Source organism: Enhydra lutris, unplaced genomic scaffold (assembly GCF_002288905.1).
Source record: "Enhydra lutris kenyoni isolate GAN:26980312 unplaced genomic scaffold, ASM228890v2 scaffoldscaffold33, whole genome shotgun sequence".
In the NCBI taxonomy this organism is placed as follows: domain Eukaryota; kingdom Metazoa; phylum Chordata; class Mammalia; order Carnivora; family Mustelidae; genus Enhydra; species Enhydra lutris.
In genome coordinates this window covers 11,375,848-11,396,315 of record NW_019154117.1, presented here as the reverse complement: position 1 = coordinate 11,396,315, position 20,468 = coordinate 11,375,848, and the positions used below count along the sequence as shown (strand labels likewise).

The 20,468-nt window shown below is 41.7% G+C and overlaps 2 protein-coding genes across 2 annotated transcripts in view; both read right to left on the bottom strand.

Annotated features, from left to right (window-relative positions):
- Positions 1-2,550, bottom strand: part of LOC111153572 (structural maintenance of chromosomes 5) — a 97,209-nt gene extending 94,659 nt beyond the window's left edge. The window contains exon 1 of the mRNA XM_022512679.1: positions 2,363-2,550. Coding sequence (XP_022368387.1) covers positions 2,363-2,550 — 188 coding nt within the window. The remainder of the gene's footprint in view (positions 1-2,362) is intronic.
- A 16,522-nt stretch (positions 2,551-19,072) lies between these two features.
- LOC111153635 (MAM domain containing 2) overlaps positions 19,073-20,468 on the bottom strand; it is a 145,181-nt gene continuing 143,785 nt past the window's right edge. Inside the window, exons 13-14 of the mRNA XM_022512779.1 lie at positions 20,260-20,344; positions 19,073-20,112 (exon numbers count right to left, since the gene is read on the bottom strand). Of these exons, the coding sequence (XP_022368487.1) occupies positions 20,048-20,112; positions 20,260-20,344 (150 nt within the window). The 3' untranslated portion in view covers positions 19,073-20,047. The remainder of the gene's footprint in view (positions 20,113-20,259; positions 20,345-20,468) is intronic.

The window sequence follows — 20,468 nt, the reverse complement described above, 5'->3', positions numbered from 1 at the left end:
AGCTCTTGAATCATCTTTTTCTACTTTCTACCTCCTTCCCATGTTCTCTAACCAGACCTCCAAATTCTACCTATCATGAACTTCTTTCAGTTTCTTGACTATCTTTATGTTATTTATTCTACAAGCCTTTGCACAAGCTATTCTGTCAGCCTAGAAACCTCTCCCTCCATTCCCAATCCCACTGGACTTTATTCACTCCTAGGAATTCCTCCAGTAACTACTGCCTTTCAGACCACTTCAGTTCTCTAGGCCCACCCCTCCTCCCTCATTCTTAAAACTCAGAGCCCTCTGATTATGAAAATAAATGGGGTAGCTCTGCACGTGACAGCCAGCCAAGCTTTATTTCCTCACAGTTATTCCTTCTTCTAGGACTTGCAAAACATTGTGCGTACCCTACTTCAAAGGGTACAAGAATTCCCAAATGCAGAATAAAGTAGGCTCTTCGCAGTCCTGTCGCCCAACTCGAATGCAGCAGATAATATTTCTGAAATACTTTCCCCTTAGGCTTCTTAGAGAATACTCTCCCACGGTTCTCCTCTTACCTCCCTGAACAGATTCTTCTCTGTCCCAGGTCCTCTTCTGCTCACCCTTACATGTTGGCATTCCTCCAGGACGCTGTAGCTGGCCTTCTATTCCTATTTATATTTCCTCTGGGGCCAGCTCAACCATTTCTGCAACTTCAAGAACCATCTATACGCATCACTTCCAAATCTCTCACCTGTTTGCATTTTCCAGACCCTTAAAAATACTGCTTATGGAAGATCTTTTGTAGACACCCCACAGGAAATTTCAAATCGCAGGATCCACAAAGCATTCATTATTACTCTCCCCAAATTGCTCCCGGTCCCAAAAAGGACCACATCTGACCAAGAGCAAGACAGAACTTGAGAAAAATACTGCATAACTCTTACCCTCAGGCCACCTAAACTGTAGCCAGATCTTGTCAAATCTTCTTTCCACTACTTCCCATTGTCACTCCTAGGTTCAAACTCTGATAATCTCTCATTGTTGTAAAAGTCGTCTTGCCTCCCATCTTGTACCCTTTCTAAATCATCCCTCACACTGCTGTGGGGGGGGGGGGGTAAAATGGAAACGACATGTCATTCCCTGCTTGAAATGCATCCTGGTTGTGGACAGGATAAAGCTGGAATTCCTCAGCACAGAAAACACGGATCCTCCGTAGCTGCCTACCTCCTAGGTATCGTCTCTGTCCATATCACTCACATCCTACGTTCTACCCATACTCAAATACCACACACTTCCTAAGGATGACCAACTGTTTCAGGCAGTTCTTCTGTCTACAGTGCTCTTCCCTGCAGATTTCGGTGAACCTCCTGTACAAAGCCCTTTCTCACAGTTAGGGATGAAATTAACCGCTTCATCCTTTGTGCCCCTAAGGCATCCTGATATACATAGATCTTGCTATGGTAGGTAACCCATTTGATTTTATCTATCTTTCCTGATCTGGATTCAAACAGCAATTCAGCTGCTTGTTACAGCAGAAACATGGATAAATTAAGCTTTCTGAGCTCGTCTCGTCAAAGAGATTAAGAGTTGCTGTAAGGTGAGAATCAGAGTATTGTGTAAATAAAGCATCTACTTCCACATCTGGCACATGATAGATGGCGGGTTAAAAAAAGAAAAAGATGGTATCATTACAATTCTGTTATCCTAAGCCACCATGTGCAAGCTTTAAAAAAAAAAAAAAAAAAAGACCGTGACCAAACAACAACAACAAAACTAAGATGCTAGAGAGATACACAGCATTTGTGTTAAGACGTATTTACTAAATCCTAAAATGATTACTACGATGATTAAGTGTCTGGAAAGCCAGAAAAGGAAGCGCGCGGGGGGTGGGGGGGAGCTGGGATTGGGAGGGGTCAAGGGTCTGCTAGGGGGCCCAACAACTGAGAGGAGGCTTATTTTCGTGTACACTTGCACCTCCATCCGGGACAGCCTTCACCATTTTGTCCACCTAGCAACCGCGGACTCCGCCACAGCATCACTGCTCCCCTGATTTAACTGTTGCTTCCTCGGAGTTCCCGGCGCCCGCACTTTTGTGAATTACAGATTAGGTCCTCCCTCCGCAGGCCGTCACTCGCAGGCGGCAGAAATCTATTCCCCACCGCGTCCACGGCCCGCCGCAGGACGCCCTCCGAGAACGTTGGCTGAATGAATAAAAAGCCCGCAGCACACCGGACGCACACCGAACCACCCCAAGGCGGACGTCCAGCCTCACGGTAACCCTGGCTTGAACTTGTCGCCAGACCCCCAGCCAGGCGCACAGCCGCCTCCCGCCTCACCCCGCCGCGCAGCCTGCGCCCCCCGCCCGCCCGCCGCGGCGCGGCCTCCGGCCACTCACAAGAAGTTCTCCATCACGATGCGGACGATAGAGCCTTCCACGAAAGGCCTGGACGATTGCAGCGGCAGTGGCGCCGGCGGGGCCGAGCTCTTTCTCTTGCTCGGGACCTCCGACGAGGGATCTCTCGGAAGAGCTCTCTTGGAGGGCAAGGTGCTTGGGGTTGACGTCTTCCTACTCGGAGTCGCCATCCTGCCTTCCCCTCAGCCCCGGAGGCGCTTCCGTTCCCACTGACCTGCAGCCTCGGCGCCGCTGCGCCCGGCTCCCGCGCGAACTGCCCGGCGCGCGACACCGCCCGCGAGCCCGCCCCGCGCCTGCGCAGTCCCGGCCCGGTGGCGTCAGCCGGCCGCCGGGCCCCGCCCCTCAGCCCCGCTCCTCGCAGGCTGGAGGCCACGGGAGCCCGCGGGGGGCGGGGCGGGGCGGGACGCGGGGCGCCAGGGCCCTGGCGCGAGCGGGAGGCGGCGAGACGGCCTCCGTGTGCGCGGCTCTCCGACCTTCCTCTCTGAGCGTTTGTGCATTTTTCAGAATTGGGCGTTTTAAACTCAGAAAAAGATGCCAACTGCATTTAGTACTTTGGAAGCCCTTTCAGCGCTCCGGGGAAGCCGACCCGCGAGAGAACGGACGGAGGCAGGCGGTGGCTCTCGGGGCGGCAGGCGGGCGACGACCGACCAGCCTTGTCCGGGCACCAATCGAGCAGACCCGGACTCGCCTGTCTTTGGCTTTTCCTCTTCTCAGTTTGCTCCCTATTTTCCTTCAGGCAGGGCCCGGGGTCCGAAAAGGGAAGCTCCAGCAATGGCCCTGCGCCCGGGCCTCCCTTAAGAAGCATCGTGCTGAGCCCCGTGTGCGCTTCCACTTGTGAACGGACCGCACCGCGCCAACCTTGCCGGCAGAGACTCCACCCCTTCGCTCCGTCCTTCCCTTTTAAGGCTTCCTGCCCCGAGGTTTCTAGAGATCCGCGAGCTAGAACGCACGGGCTGCGGCGCCGCGTGCTTCCACTTACTCCTGCTCACCTGCAGCTGGTTAACCTCACGCAACAAGGAAGAGGGGCTCCGAGGCTTCGCAGCTCCTCGTTCACGCAGCTCATTAACGTCTGACCTCCAGGAGGCTGGGGCTGCGGCACAGAGGACCCCAGTCAAGGGTGCGTGTCGGAGCCCTTCCTTTCTGGTGTGGGAGACAGAAAAAGAACCCGTGAAGCCCCAAGGATCAGGGTGATCCCAGGCTGGGCTAGGTGATCTGAAAAAAATAAACAGAACAGGTGTACGGAGAGGCACAGACGGCATGTCAGAGGAGGTCGTGTTTGAGCTGAGCCCTAAATGAGAAGGGAGCAAGCGCATGAATGAGAAAAGAGTGTTCGAGGCAAGAACGGAAGCCCTGGAGTGGGAACTCGTGGGATGCTTGAGGAACAAAGGGAAGGCCACTGAGGCTGCCGCGGAGTGATCACCGTTGCATAGCAGAGCCTTGCCCATCATGGCAAAGCCGTTTATTTTTAGAGTGCTGGGAAGCCAGTGGATGGTTTTAAGCAGGACAGAGACATATCTGATTAAAAGTTTTTAAATAATCACTCTGGTTGCTGTTTGGAGTAGGTCAACGTGGAAGTGGGGAGGCCGTTTAGAAAACGGGTGCAGTAGAATCCTGACTCCTGACACCTGCGACTAATGCTCCTTTCCCAGGTGCCCTCCACTTCCTCTCACACCAGTGGAATCTCTAAAGGTTATTAGCAAAGAAAACAGAATGAGAAAAAAAGCATATGAATGCACCATGGTTACTAGAAATAAATAATAATAAGGTGCAAATTACAGAAGAATCATTTTAGAACTGGTCAAATCGTGCTTAGGAGGGTACTATGCTGTTATTCCTTACAAGACTGCAATACGTTTTTTGGAAAGTAATTCGTTACTGCACTTCAAGAACCTTAGAAGAGTCGAAGTCTTTGAAGAAATGATTACATTTGGGGGAATCTATCCTAATGGAAAAATAACATAGGCAGAGTAATGATAGTTGAGCACGGGAACCCGTTTTTGTACCATTATTGGTTCTTTGGTGAATTAATCAAATTGTGGTTATCAACCTGAAAGTTGAGAATGAGTCCCTGAACTTGTTATGACCGCACAAATGCACACAAGCTAAGAGTTCTTTTCTAAATAGCCAGCCAGTTATACTCTGCCACCACCTTTTATTTTATTTTATTTTGTTTTTTTATTATGTTCAATTAGCCAACATATAATACATTCATTAGTTTTTGATGTAGCGTTCAGTGATTTATGAGTTGTATATAATACTCAGTGCTTATCACCACACATGTCCTCCTTAATACCTATCACCCACTTACCCCATCTCTGCACCCCTCCCTTCTCTAATGCTCAGTTTGGTTCCCGGAGTCCAGAGTTTTCCATGGTTTATCTCCCTCACTGATTTCTTCCCCTTCAGTTTTCCCTCCCTTCCCCTACTGTCCTCTGTACTATTCTATATGTTCCACATATGAGTGAAACCATATGATAATTGTCTTTCTCTGACTGACTTATTTCATTCAGCATAATTCCCTCTAGTTCCATCCATGTTGAGGCAAATGGTGGGTATTCATCCTTTCTGATGGCTGAGTAATATTCCATTGTAAGTATGGACCACATCTTCTTTATCCATTTCTCTGTTGAAGGGCATCTTGGCTCCTTCCACAGTTTGGCTATTGTGGACATTGCTGCTATGAACATTGGGGTGCACGTGCCCTTTTAGATCCCTAGGTCTGTATCTTTGGGGTAAATACCCAGTAGTGCAATTGCTTGGTCCTAGGGTAGCCCTATTTTTAACGTCTTTAGGAACCTCCATCCTGTTTTCCAGAGTGTCTATACCAGCTTGCATTCCCACCAACAGTATAGTAGGGTTCCCCTTCCAACAGCCTCACTGACATTTGTTGCTTCCTGCCTTGTTAATTTTTGTGATTCTAACTGGTGCCACCACCTTTTAAAAAGGAAAATACTATCACTTTTGCTTCTAATTATAAAACCAACACATAGTAAGTATAGAAACTTGGGGAACACTCAGAAAAACATACACAGAGGAAAAAGTTACTCCTAATTCCCCTACCCAGACTAATCACTGTTAGGTTTTGGGTGTATGTTTTATCTTTTTTCCTTCTGTGTATACGATATGCTCCTTTTGTTGCCCTCCCCCCCCCCCCCCCCAAAATCCAGGATGATGCTGCACAAATTCTCTCTCTCTCTCTCTCTCTCTATATATATATATATATCCCATTATTTAACCCTCTTTTTCTCACATAATATGAATATATTTCCATGCTATTAAATATTTTTCTGTGACCTAGTTTTAAGTAACCATATAGTATTCCATCAAGCAGACAGTATAATTGATGTAAATATTTCTTTTTTGGGGGGCTCTGTGTGACTGGGTATTATGAACCAAGGATCCTCTGTCTGACTATAAGAAGCTCAGTGCTTCTTATCGTTCTTTAATAATTTCATGCACCCATAAACATGTACACATATATCTTGCCACACCTGGTTTCTTTAATTTCACCAGTGAAAACTGTCTCGAAACAGGTGAGAGTAGGGAGGCAGAGGGAGATGGTCTCAGGAAACAATATCAATTAACGGGAAGCTGCTGCTCATGAATGAGTGAGTGAGCCACACAGTTGAATTTATACTTCCAGGATTTGGAGTCCACTCATCAGCTGAGTTCATCATGCCATTTTTGCTGGCTAATGGATCTAGCCACGCTACTGTATTTAACCTTCTACTCACCAAGGAGTAAGTCACCAGGGGCTACGTTGAGTGAAGGCCTTACAATGCTCCAGAAACTTAAAAACTGCTACAAACAAAAAACTGGCAGAAAGAGGCAGGGTCAAGGATTATAAATATATTTCAACCCACCCTTAGAACACTATCTTCTGGGTTGTCATTCTTGGCCTTACTGCACACGCCCTTGATAACGGTGCTAAAGGAGCAAGAAGGTGGGGCACGATACCCAGACCGGACCCTGCGGAGGCCACCATCAACTAAGATGGTTCACTCTTCCGGTTCTGATAAGAACGAGGGAAAGGAAATCCTACTTTGGCTTTTGGCAGATTCTTAAAGTGGAAAAGTGAGCCCTTGTCCCTTGGAAAGGAAGGAAAAAGTCTAGGCTGAAACTGAAGTCCTTGGCACCCCGAAACAACCCTTTTTCCCTGGTGCCCTCGCCCACACTTTCTAATTAACCTTGTTAAAGAACAGTTGGGGAGGGGTATCTGGGTAGCTCAGTTGTTTAAGGATCTGACTCTTGGTTTCAGCTGAAGCATTTTCTCAGCGTCCTGAGAACAAGCCCCAGGCCTGGCTCTGGACTTAGCGGGAGTTTGCTTGAGATTCTCTCCCTTTCCCTCCCCTCTACCCCTCCCCTCCCCCCACTCACATATGTGTGCTCACTCTCTCTCTCTCTCTCTCTCTCTCTCTCTAAAATAAATAAATGAAATTTTAAGAAAAAGAAAAAGAATGAACAGTTGGGGAAGATGTAGGGAGGGATGACAGGTTCTGAGGAGAGTGAACACGCTTCCCAGAGGGAAACTAACACCCCATACAGGAAGCTTCTGCTAGAAATAAGGATGCTTTATCTAAGTTTTTACTTTAAAAAAAAATTTTGTTTCTAACATCATAGAAAAGCTTTATTTTTTAAAAAGATTTTATTTATTTGAGAGAGAGAGCGCAAGCAGTGGGAGCAGCAGAGGGAGAGGGAAAAGGAGGCTCCTCTCAATGCAGAACTTGACCCAGGACCCTGGGATCATGACCTGAGCCAAGGGCAGACACTTAACTGACTGAGCTACCCAGGTGCCCCCCCAAAAGCTTTAAATAATGAAAATATCTGCTTCTTCTTACCGTGGTGGCAGTACACTTGGAATTGGTTCTAGTAATAGCTACCGTATTAGTAGTAATAGCTGATACTAACAGAGTGGACCATATACCAGCTACTGTTCTAAGTACTTTTTCATAATTCATGTTTATATTCTGGATCAATGTCTCAACAGATTTGCATCTTTCTCAAATTTCTATCTCTTGGATACAAAAACCAACTGAAAGATTGAAAAAATATTAGGAATTACTATGAGGTTTCAAAATGTTCTCTGTAATGTGTCATGATAGAAAGTCTATGGCTAAATGTGCCTTCATTTCATTTGAGGATATGAAATGGGAAAACAGATATTACATTGCTCCAGAGGGAATTTACCTTCCATTTCAGGAAGATCAGGAACAAGGTGCTAAAGCACCAGGAGCAGTCCTCTCTGCCAGTCCTCACCAAGTGAACAGATAGTCCTCCTTGCCCAGGCTGGGTCAGAGGCATCTCAGGGGAGAGCGAGTGTTTCCCCTCACGCTGTGTTACTTCCCCGAAGAAAGAAAGTTGGGAATTGTCAGAGTCATGCTAAATCTGTTGAAATTCGCTCCATATAATATAAAATAAACTCTCCCATGAACTCGTGGGTTTTAAGTTCTCACGTCCACTGTTTTGATTGGTAGCCAAACATTCCTTTTATAATTGAAATCGCATTTGTGTTTTTGTTATTATTTTATGAATTTTGAAAACCCCCAAAAAACACAAAACAGAAACCAATAGCCATGCACGCATATTCCTACCATCAAGAATTAACAGGAACACCTGGGTGGCTCAGTCAGTTAAGCTTCAGACTCATGACTTTGGGTCCAGGTCATGATCTCATGGGTGATGGGACCGGCTCCATGTTTGTTGGGGAGTCTGCTTGACACGTCCCCCTCTGCCCCAACCCCACTCTCTCTCTCTCTCTCTCAAGTAAATGAATACATCTTTAAAAGAGAATTAACACTGTGTGGACGGGCCTCAACAGTTAAAAATAGAGCTACCCTATGATCAAGCAATTGCACTACTAAGTATTTACCCAAGGGATACAAAAATACTGATTCGGTGGGGTATATGCACCCTGATGTTTATAGCAGCACTATCAACAATAGCAAAGCTATGGAAAGAGCCCAAATGTCCATTGACTGATGAATGGAATGAATTGGTAAAGAAGATTTGGTGCACACACACACACACACACACACACACACACACACACACACGGAGAGGAATATTATTCAGCCATCAAAAAGAATGAAATCTTGCCATTTGCAATGACATGGATGGAACTAGAGAGTATTATGTCCATCATAATAATAATAAGTCCATCAGAGAAAGGCAAGTACTATATGATTTTACTTATATGTAGAATTGAGGAAATAAAACAAACTAATGGGAAGGGAGAGAAAGGTGAAAGAAGGGAAACAAACCATAAGAGACTCTTAAAGATAGAGAACAAACTGAGGGTTGGTGGAAGGAGGTGGCTGGGGATTGGGCTAACTGGGTGATGGGTGCTAAGGAGGACACTTGTGATGAGTACTGGGTATCATATGTGAGTGATGAATTATCGAATTCTACTCCTGATACCAACATTGCACAGTGTGTTAACTAAGTAGAATTTAAATAAAAATTTGAAAAGAAATCTAAAACAAGCAATATCACAAAACAAGAACCAAAATGGCCACAGATATTTGAAAAAATATTCACACCAAGTATTAAAAAAGTGCAAATTATTACAAAGCAAATATAAAGTTGGCCATTCAAATTAGTCAAAAATTGAAAATTACAATCTTTCATCCAATGTTGGTGAAAGAGTAAAAAAAAGAGATTCCAGCACCAAAAGGAAAATTGCTGAAATTAGAGGAGATCAGTTCAACAAGTTTTTGGGTATAATCTAGCAATACAGATGAAAACACCAAAATTGTTCATGCCTCTTAAGTCAGTATTTTCCTTTCATGAATTTGCCCTAAGTAAATATTCAGCAATGTGAAGATGAGATGTTCATCAGAGCATGTTTTATTTTAGCAGAATATTGGAATTAACTTAAATATCCAAAAGGGATTGATTAAAGGTATTTTCAAAAGATTTATTTATTTGACAGACAGAGATCACAAGTAGGCAGAGAGGCGGCGGGGGGAGGGGGAGAGCAGGCTCCCTGCCAAGCAGAGAGCCCGATGCAGGGCTCGATCCCAGGACCCTGGGATCATGACCTGAGCCGAAGGCAGAGGCTTAACACACAGCCACCCAGACACCCCAAAAGATTTTTTTTTTAAAAAAGGAATTAACACTGTTAACAATGTGGCATGATCTTATTGTCTTTCTATTATCTACTTTTTAAACAATTACGCATGAAACACATGCATACATTCTCCTCTTAAAAAATAAAACAACACAGATCAAATTAGTGTACATTTGGCATTCTTTCCCCTCAATCTTGCTGCTGTGCCCCTTTTCTCCAGAGTTAACTACCCCTACCTATACATTTGTTCAGTGTGTAATGTAATGTCCTTTAAGGTCATTTTTATCTTTGCATGCATTTTATCTACAGAAAATATGTAGTAATATTTTGAGTGTGAATGCATTACATAAATGTGTTACATAAAGACATATTACATGCATACAGATAAATGTATTAATATTAAAAATACGGTGAGAATAGTTTTGTAATTTTATTTTTCATGCAAAAATATATTTTTGAGATATATTTACGTTGACACATATAAAACTTGTTCCTTTTTAAGTGCTGCAGGTTTTTGTATAACTGCATCTCACTTTATCCATTACTCTACAGATTTGACGTAAAGATTGCTTCCAATTTTTCATTTTTACAAACATTGCTTTAGGGGACATCCCAAACATGTCTTTATGTATAGGTGCTAGAATTTCCCTAGGATAGAGACCAAGAATTAAAATTGCTAGACTATACACCATGCTAATTACTTTCCTTCAGTTTCTTGACATTGTTATGTGTGGCCAATTTCTTAGTAACTGATTGTTTGAGAAATATGTCAAATGTCTCTCTTTTGTCTATCTTGTCCAATTTGTCGATGCCATAAGGTAAGGATCTTGAGATGGAGTGATTCTACTGGAGCATCCAGGTGAACCCATATAATCACGAGGGTCCTTATAAGAGAGAGGCAGGATGCTCTGCCTACTTGTAATCTCTCTCTGTGTCAAATAAATAAATAAAATATTAAAAAAAAAGAGAGAGAGAAAGGCAGGATGGTCAGGGTCAGAGGGGATGTGACAATGAAAGCAGACATTAGAGCGAGAACACAGCTGGAAGTCAGCCCTGAGTCAAGTAACGCGGGAAGCCTCTAAAAGCCAGAAAAGGCAAACGGATTTTCTGTTAGAGCCCCCAGAAGGAACACAGCCCTGCCGAAACTTTAATTTTAGCTCCATGAGACTCATTTTCAGGACTCTAACTTACAGAATTATGAGATAATGAGTGTGTCATTTCGTGCCACAAAGAGTGTCGTGATTTGTTGCAGCAACGGTAGGAGATGAATGTAAATATAGAGTCTGTTCTGAGAAATAATAGAGAGCTTAACAAGTTGGCTGGATATAATTCCAGAGAAATCAAACACTTTAAAGGAAATAGACAAAAGTTTACTTTTCTAGAAAAAACTATATGGGAATATCTTTAAAATCACAGGGTAAGAGTTTCTTAAGACAAAAAATACGTATAAATCATAAAGAAAATAAGATTATGAATTCATACACATTAAAAACTAAGGGCTTTCATGAATCAAATTTTGGAATTTGTATCTGGCATATTAAGAGAATTCCTATGAATCTGTAAGAAAAAGATACACAGTTCACTAGAAAAATGGGCAAAATAAATAGGCATTTTGCACAAGGTTAAACATGAATGGTCACAGAACACTGATAAGATGCTCAATTGAATTAGTAATTGGAGACATGTAAGTTAAAACCTCAATGAAATTCAATTTCCTAATTACCAGATGGGCAAAAATTAAAATCTGACATTCGCATATTTTTGGCACTCAGCTACACTGGTAAGAGTTGTGTAGTTGGGAAGAACTTTCCCTCACTGAGCATAGCAGACCTATTGTGCAAACCAGCAATTCACGTGTCGAAGAGGCAACCCAAAGATATTCTTTCACATGGGTACCGGGGTACTTGAACAAAATATATTTTAGCAAAATTGTCACGAGAGCAAAAAACTAGAACCAACTCCAATATTCATCAATGGTAAAATGAATTAATAAATTGCAATATAATCATTTCATAGAATATCATACCACAGTGAAAATGAATTAACTACAGCTAGAAATTCAACATTGCTGAATCTCTAAAACATAATTTTGAGCAAAAAAAGATAAATTACAGGTGGATATATATATATGTATACATACATATGTGTATATATGTATACATGTGTATATATGCTTATAGTATACGTGTGTATATATGTATATATACATATGTGTGTATATATACATGCATACACACAATTATTTCCTCTGTATAATTTTTCTTTTGAGAGAGAGAGAGATTGTGTGTGCGGCCACATGTACATGAGCGGGGGGAGGGGCAGAAAGAGAGGGAGAGAGAGAATCTCAAGCAGACTCTATGCCCAATGCAGAGCCAGAGCCTGAGGTGGGGCTCGGTCTCACAATCCTGAGATCATGATCCCAGCCAAAATCAACACGCCACCCAGGCACCCTACCTTTGTATAAAACCAACAAAACTAAGTAATATATTGTTAGGATGCATAGATAGCAAATAGGACTATAAAAAAACAAAACCAAGGAAGGCTTACCATGAATTGTAGGATGATGGTCACCTCTCCGGGCAAGAGAAGGATGTGGCATGGGGCCGTCGTCCACAGACTGTTTCTGAGTTATTGATAATGTTCTGTTTCTCAGGCAGGATCAACGGTACACGAGTGCTCATTACTATTCTTTAACATTGGCCACACATGCCTTACACTCTTTCACAGTTGTATTGGATTATGTTTCACATAAAAGTTAGACATTCCAGGGGCACCTGGGTGGCTCAGTGGGTTAAAGCCTCTGCCTTCGGCTCAGGTCATGGTCTCAGGGTCCTGGGATCGAGCCCCGCATCGGCCTCTCTGCTCAGCGGGGAACCTGCCTCCTCCTCTCTCTCTCTGTCTGCCTCTCTGCCTACTTGTGATCTGCCTGTCAAATAAATAAATTTAAAAAAAAATCTTAAAAAAAAAAGTTAGATATTCCAAATGAGAAAAAAAGAATCTACAACATATCCATGTAATTCACCATGTTAAAAAATTAGAGGGGAAAAATCCTATTACCTCAACATATGCAAAGAAGCATCTGATAAAATTCAATGTCTATTTGTGATAAGTTCTTAGAAAACTATGAATGGTACTGAAGTTTCTGAACTTGAGGGATGCTGCTTATCAGAAACCTGGAGCACACATGATAACTAACGGAGAAACTTCCTATTCCTTCTCATTAAGATCAAAAGAAAGATGCAGGGGGGTAGGGGTGGCGGGGCGCCTGGGTGGCTCAGTCTGTTAAGGGTCTGCCTTTGGCTCAGGTCGTGATCTCAGGGTCCTGGTATCCAGCCCCACGTTGGGCTCCTTGCTCAGCAGGGAGTGTGCTTCTCCTCTACCCTTCCTCCCTGCTGGTGATCTCACTTTCTTTCTTAAATAAATAAATAAAATCTTAAAAAAGAGAGAGAGAGAGAGAGCAAATGCATCAAGAGACAAAGATTCTGTGCTGTTTTTTCTGCTTGCCCCTCTGTATCCCTTGTCCTCCCCTCTTCACCCTGCTCTGTGGCCTGGGAGATAGATTTCTCTGGCCTGTGTCATCATCAAGGCTCACTTGTCCTCTGACTTTTGATTGGGTTCACTAGGGATTGGAGCACAGCTGCCTTTTAGAGGAGGGTGTGTTCCTCCACGTCTGGCCACAGCCCCTCTTACACCACCTTTTCCCCAAGACCATAGCTCTTCCTGGGCATGGTAAGAGCTCCATTGATCCTTGAGGCCTATCTGCGGTTGCTTCCATCTGCCATGTGAAATTAATTAATCAATCAATTGACCAATTAATTAAAATAAAATTTAAATAAAGAATGAGACATAGTGATAGCCTGGCATTCTCAACTCATGGCCCAATCTGAGACCATTCATGGAATGCTTGGAGTCCCCACAACAGGCTCTCAGGATGGGGGCTCCCTTCACCTGGGTCTAGGGTGGTATTGTCTTTTAGGTTTAATTTGCTAGTCTAATTCTTGAGATGCTTTCACAGATTATTAATTTTTTCCCTATTAGATTTTGTTTTTATTTTATTAATGTATGCTTTCTGTTTTCCTTCTTTCTTTAGATTTTCTGTTCTTATTCTAACTTAAGTTTGTTGCTTGTCTCAATAATTCTCTCTTTTTCCAGTTTTTAAATGAATAATTTAAGGTGACAAGATTCTTTTCATATGTTAATAGCTACATCCCATTAATTTTGATAGGTGGTACTTTTAACTGCCCTTGATCTAGATGTACAGATGGTCCCTGACCAAGGATGGTTTGACTTAGAATTTTTCAACTTGACATTGGTGTGAAAGCCATACGCGTTTAGGAGGAATCATGCTTCAGATTTTGAGTGTAGATCTTTCCCTGGGCTAGCCATATGCGATATTCCCTTGTGATGCTAGGCACGGGCAGCACCCGCAGCTCCCAGTCAGCCCCGGGATCACAAGCATGAACAGCCCACAAGCATTCTGTACCCAGACAACCATTCTGTTTTTCACATTCAATACGGTATTCAAGAAATTGCATGTGATATTCCACACTTGATTACAAAATAGGCTTTGTGTTCCATGATCTTGTCCAACTGGAGGTTAATGTGAGCGTTCTGAGCATGGTTGAGGTGGTAAGTTTAGCTATGGCGACCAGCAGGCTAGGTGTATTAAATGCATTTCTGAGTTAGGATATTTTCACCTTATGATGGGTTTGTCGGAGTATAACCCCATTGTAAGTTGAGGAATATCTGTATATGAATATAGTCATGCATATCTATACACATACATAGGAATAATACATGATTTCTTCTTTATCTGAAAATGTCATGATTTTGTTCTTCTGAATGATAACATTCCAGGTGACGTGATTTTCTCTCAGCAGATGTTGAAGGTTTTACTCCACAGTTTTCACACCTTCCTCATTAATGAGAAGTTTGATTTCGTTTAATTTTTATTCCTCTGTAATTCATCAGTCTTCTCCTTCTGGTTGCATTTGAAATCTCTCTGCCTTTGTTATTTCATAATGATGGATCTAGGTATGGATTTATTTTCATTACATTGCTCAGAGTTGGTTAGATTTCCTTATTTGAAACATTTTGTCCATAACCAATTCTGAAACAGTCTCAAATGTTCTCCTTTTGAATCTTCCCTCCCCCATTCTTTCGGGAACTTTTTCTGTAATACTCTGTATGTTCTCATTCTCTGCCTCCTTCATATTTTTCATTTTTTTCTCTCTATTGTATTCACATTTCTTATCTTATATTCTAGTTCACCAGTTCTCTCCTGTTAGGCATGATTAATTATTTGCCTCTTCCATTCAATTTTTAATTTTAATGACTATTTTTCATGTGTTGAAGTTCTATTTGGTTCCCTTTAAAATCATTCTGCCTGCTCATTAGTTCATAGCATATTGCTTTTTATGTGCTCACTGTTTTTGTTTTTGTGTGTCTATTTTTAAAAATCATTATTTTAAAGTGTCTATCAAAAAATATCATGCTGTGAAGTCTTGGTTATCTAATTCTGCTGTTGACAGCTGACCAAATGTGTTGTAATTTTGGATTGTGAGTCATTCTGTGTAGTTTTATATGTGGGAAATGTGTGTAACCTGGGTTGAAAGTTATGGCCCCCTAAAGAAGGTTTAAAGTTGTTTTTTCCAGTTGCTCCAAGGGTCCTCACTGGCCAGGGACACATTTTCATGTTAAATTTTTAGAGCATGGGTTTCCAGACCATGAAATGTTGATGGACAAATGAGAATCTTTATATCCCTTGTGATTCCTGAAATCCACATACATATTTGTATTAAACTAAATGTTTTTAATTGAGCATTTGTTTCTTTAGTCCAGAAATATTTGTTGAGTGTGGTAGGCAGGTGGGGGCACAAAACTGGAAAGTGACCATTCTTGAGAAGATGGCCATTAAGAACAAGAATTTAGGTTTAGCATGATAACTTCTGCTCGGGTGTATACATGGGGCGAGCCGCCCAAAAGAACCACCAACGGCAACTGGAGAAGGAAGAGCAAAGGGAAAGGCACTGCCCAGCTGCTGGTTAAAATGAGCCTAGCATTGTTAGTACAAAGGGAAAACGTGGTAAGCGACAAGATTCTATGGTTGCTTTCTCCTTAAGATGGCACTATAAACTCACAATTCCTTTGGAGAGAAAGAATACATTGAAAGAACTGTGATTTATTAAAAAAATTTTCACTCAAACCTTCTAAAATAAACTAGGGCAGCTCTTGTGTGTCAGACACTAAGTGCTTGTAGTTATCACTTTCATCTTTACAGCAACCTGAAGAAGTAGAAACAAGGAGTAGTCCGCCCTATTTTGCAGACTGAAAGTAGGGATCAGAGACGGTGTAAGTGAATTGCCCCTAGTCCTGAATCTGGTAAGTGGCAAGGCCAGGATTTGAGCTGGGACACCTTGAGACCATGACTTGAGCTGAAACCAAGAGCAGGACACTTAACCAACCAACTGAGCCGCCCAGGTGCCCCTGTCACCAAATCTTTGTTGAATCTTTTCTTATTCCACGTGAAATCAGACCTTGACTCAGAGGTCCTATCTTCTGCTTCACTGCCTTCTACACATCAACCCAGACAGCAAATTGTAGTAGAGAAGGCGGTCTGTCTGGATAAAGTAGATTGCCTTTGAAGCACTTGTGGGTTTAGATAAAGTAAATGCAAATCCTGTGCAGGAATGGTCGCGTTGTACCCATTAGCTGGCACGCCTTTCGCGAGGGCATTTCCAAACCCGAGGAAACTACGTTGTACTTTCATATTTTCATCCAGGCGAGATATAGTTAAAATGAATGGCAAGACCAGCCTGGAAAGGAAGAAAAGCATCCAAAGAGTGAATTCTGCCAAATGAACATAAGTGAAGAAGGGTAAATTAGTCCTCTTACCTTCTACCTCCTCTCTCCTCAGATATAAAACTACCCGTTGCTTCTTAACAACTGGTAACAATCACTTCTTTCCTTTCTGCCATAACTTAATAACTAGTGGCCAACTCCCACCTTTTGCCTCCAAATTCCCAAAGCTGGTGTCCCAATTAGTATTTATTTTTAATTTCAAGTTTTTATTTAAATTCTGGTGAACTAGCATATGTGGTAAAATTTGGCTTCAGGAGTAGAATTTAGGGATTTATCACTTCAATACAACACCCAGAGCTCATCACAAGTGTCCTCCTTAGTGCCCATCCCCCATTTAGCCCATCCCTCATCCACCTCCCTCCACCAACCCTCATTTTGTTCTCTGTTGTTGAGTCTCATGGTTTACTTCTCACTTTCTTTTTCCCCCTCCTTCCCCTATGTTCATCTGTTTTGTTTCTTCAATTGCACATATAAGTGAAATCCTATGGTATTTGCCCTTCTCTGACTGACTTACTTTGCTTAGCATAATACCCTCTAGCTCCTTCCACATCATTGCAAATGGCAAGATTTCATTCTTTTTGCTGGCTGGGTAATAGTCCATTGTATATAGACCACATCTTTATCCATTCATCAGTCGATGGACATCTGAGCTCTTTCCATAGTTTGGCTATTTTGGACCTTGCAGCTACAAACACTGGGGTGCAGGTGTCCTTTGGACCACTATGCATCCTTTAGTTAATTACCCAGTAGTGCAATTGCTGGTCATAGGGTAGCTCTATTTTTAACTTTCTGAGGAACTGCCCTTACTGTTTTCCAGAATGACTACACCAGTACTATTTCGGGTTTGGCAACCTTTGGTGCAATTTTGGTACCCAATGAATCCTCTGGAGTGAGAGAAACTTGGAACCTTTGCCTATGGTTTAAATTGGTATTGGGGGGGCACCTGGGTGGCTCAGTGGGTTAAAGCCTCTGCCTTCAGCTCAGGTCATGATCTCAGGGTCCTGGGATAGAGCCCCATGCTGGGCTCTCAACTCAGTAGGGAGCCTGCTTCCTCCTCTCTCTCTGCCTGCCTCTCTGCCTACTTGTGGTCTCTGTCTGTCAAATAAATAAATAAATAAAAATACTTTTTAAAATAAATAAATAAATTGGTATTGGGGGTGGAGTTGGCAGGAGAGCTGGCAGGTTCAGGAGGTGGTCCTGCTAGGATCAGAGCACAGGTTTGGCAATGAAACACACTCAGGTTCAAACCTAAGCCCTACACCAGCTGCTGAACTTGGACAAATTCATTTTCTCTACATATACAGTGGAAATATCACGAGATCTACTTCATGGGTTGTTATCAGGATTAAATGGGTGAATTCATGCAAAGTGAATGATATCTGAAGACAGTAAGTATTCAATAAATGTTAGCTCTGATTTTTATGATGGATTTAAGTAATCCGTGAGCAAGGAGGCTGGCGAATGACTTCATTTAGTCACTACCTATTACAATCCCCTTGCTATGCAAGAGATATTGTGTTAGGTCTTGGGGACAAATTTTTCATTTCTTTTTTTATTTTTTTTTTAAAGATTTTATTTATTTATTTGACAGAGAGAGATCACAAGTAGACAGAGAGGCAGGCAGAGAGAGAGAGGGAAGCAGGCTCCCTGCTGAGCAGAGAGCCCGATGCGGGACTCGATCCCAGGACCCTGAGATCATGACCTGAGCCGAAGGCAGCGGCTTAACCCACTGAGCCACCCAGGCGCCCAAATTTTTCATTTCTTTATTCAGCAAATACAACTAAGCTCTGGACAGGAAGAACAGGGTTGGGAAATTATAATGTCTAGTATACTGTTGAGTTGGTTCACATCTTGACACCTTCCTCAATGTTTCGACTCTATTTAGGGATTTGATTTGCAAAATTTTGCTCTATTTTATAAGTTTATTTCATTTTCTTCATAAACCTTGGGATATTTATTTTGAAGAGTTGAGTCTCGTTTCTTACTTTCCAAGAAATGTGGTCTTCAGGGAAGTATACTACTCTTTACAGATTAATTTAAGAGTTTTGATTTTTTTTTTTTTTTTAGGTAATCTCTATGCCCAACGTGGGGCTCAAACTCACAACCCTGAGATCAAGTGTCACATGCTCTACAGACTGAGTCAGCCAGGCACCCAGAGAGTTCTGACGTTCTTAAGTGAGAATACCACCCAATTCCGTGAGAACCATGGGTTTTTGGCCATGCAAAGCAGGAGAAGGTATGGACCTTGGGGTCAGAGAGACGACTCCAAGTTCCTTCAGTGAACAGCTATGGGATCTTAAATAATTTGTTCACTCTTCTGAGCCTCGGTTTCTTTCTCTGTAAAAATGGATAATAATATCTCCAATCTGGAGAATGTGGGGACAGTTAAATTCATTCATTCATTCATTCATTAAACAAACATTTATATGTAGAACAGCTACTACATGCCAGACGTTGTTCTGGGTACTGAGACTACAAAAGTAAACAAAACATGCAAGAATCCCTAGGCTCATAATGTTTATATTCTAATAAGATAAAAGTTGGTGGAAAATTAAGTTAGCTTATGTAAAATAAAACACTTTAAAAATTAATTATTGTATCAAAGTATGCAGTGCTTTTATCACTAATAGAAGGCCTAAGAAGAACTTAATTGTGGCAGAGTAGAAATCCAAACTAGAATCAGCAGTTGTGTACCGGAGAGCTTCTGAACAAGAAAAATAACGTAGAAATGAGTTAATTGTTAGGGAAAAGACTTTCAAATAACCTTTTATTAGGTAATCTTATAATAGCTGTTTGGGTATACAAACATGTATGTACAATTTTCTAAACATGTAAATAAAAAGCAGCAGTTTAGTATATCTGCTTGAATTCATATTACTCAAAACCTTACCAAAACATTTCTTATAAAAAAAAAAAACAAAACAAAACAGTAAAACTGCTTAACACAACCTAAAAATTTTTGGGTGTGTGTCCATAAACATTTTCAAGCTTGCTTTACAGTAAAAAGAGTGCAATTTCTAATCCATGTGTTCAGAGTGACTTTCAAAAGTAGTTCAAAGGGGGAAAAAAAGAAAGGAGCATTGCCTTGTAATACAGCATTAATTAATACTGACTTACCCTGGGACATTCATGAAAAGGTCCTTTGTTATCACCTATGGTAAAAATATTTAAAAATTGATACTCCGAAAAAATGAATACTCCCTTTCTACGAAGAAAACACAGGGAATAAGATTTCATTTTCTTAGACTGACTTGTTGCCATGAAAAACTGCATTCATCCTGCAGATACTGACAGCTCACATTATTACTTTAAAAATACTTACGACACTCGAAATTCAAAAAGAAACCCGCCAAGACTTAAGTCTCCTCCCAATACATTCACTGAATGCAGAGTTAAATGAGCACATTTTGTTGTGCCCTTCATTTGCATACTTTAAAATGACTGCAGTAGAGTACACTTGTATTTTTAACTGGAACCAAAGTTAAGATGCGTGATCTTTGCAAAAATCAACAGCCTGTACTTTCGGAACAGTTGTCAAACGCAAAAAGGAAAACAAAACAAAACAAAAAGCCCTGAGTCAGTATTTTTTGCAAAAATAATGAAAAAGAGTGCTGTGCTGTGAAGTCATTTTATGACTTATGAAATGGTTAAGACTGTCCAGTATTCGTCTGTTTTGGTTTCATTTTGATGGAAGAGAGGTATGGCTCTTGTTTAGTTCATCCAATTTAGATCATTTCTTAAAACTCAATTTCATTTAAATCCTCAGAATATCCCGATGATTGCTGGGTTAAATCTTCCATTTCTGTCAGGAAAGACAAATAGAAAATAGACAATAGTAATTTTTTCTATTTTTGTTGTAAAAAAATGCTTAATTTGCATTCTTATGATTTGACACTGTTACAAAATCCCTTTTCAATCAAGCTGATATCGTTGGGAAACATACTGGTACCTGCACAGGGTCCTGCTTGAAATTTAACATCATCAATGGCAATATCACTTCTTAGGGACAGTCCCCGAATGGCTTCAAAAATTACCTGAAAAGTAATGAAGTTTGAATTTAGAAATAGAGTCATCCTGACAAAACAAGACTCACCAAAACCACAATGAGATACCACCTCACACCAGTCAGAAGGGCTAAAATTAACAAGTCAGGAAACA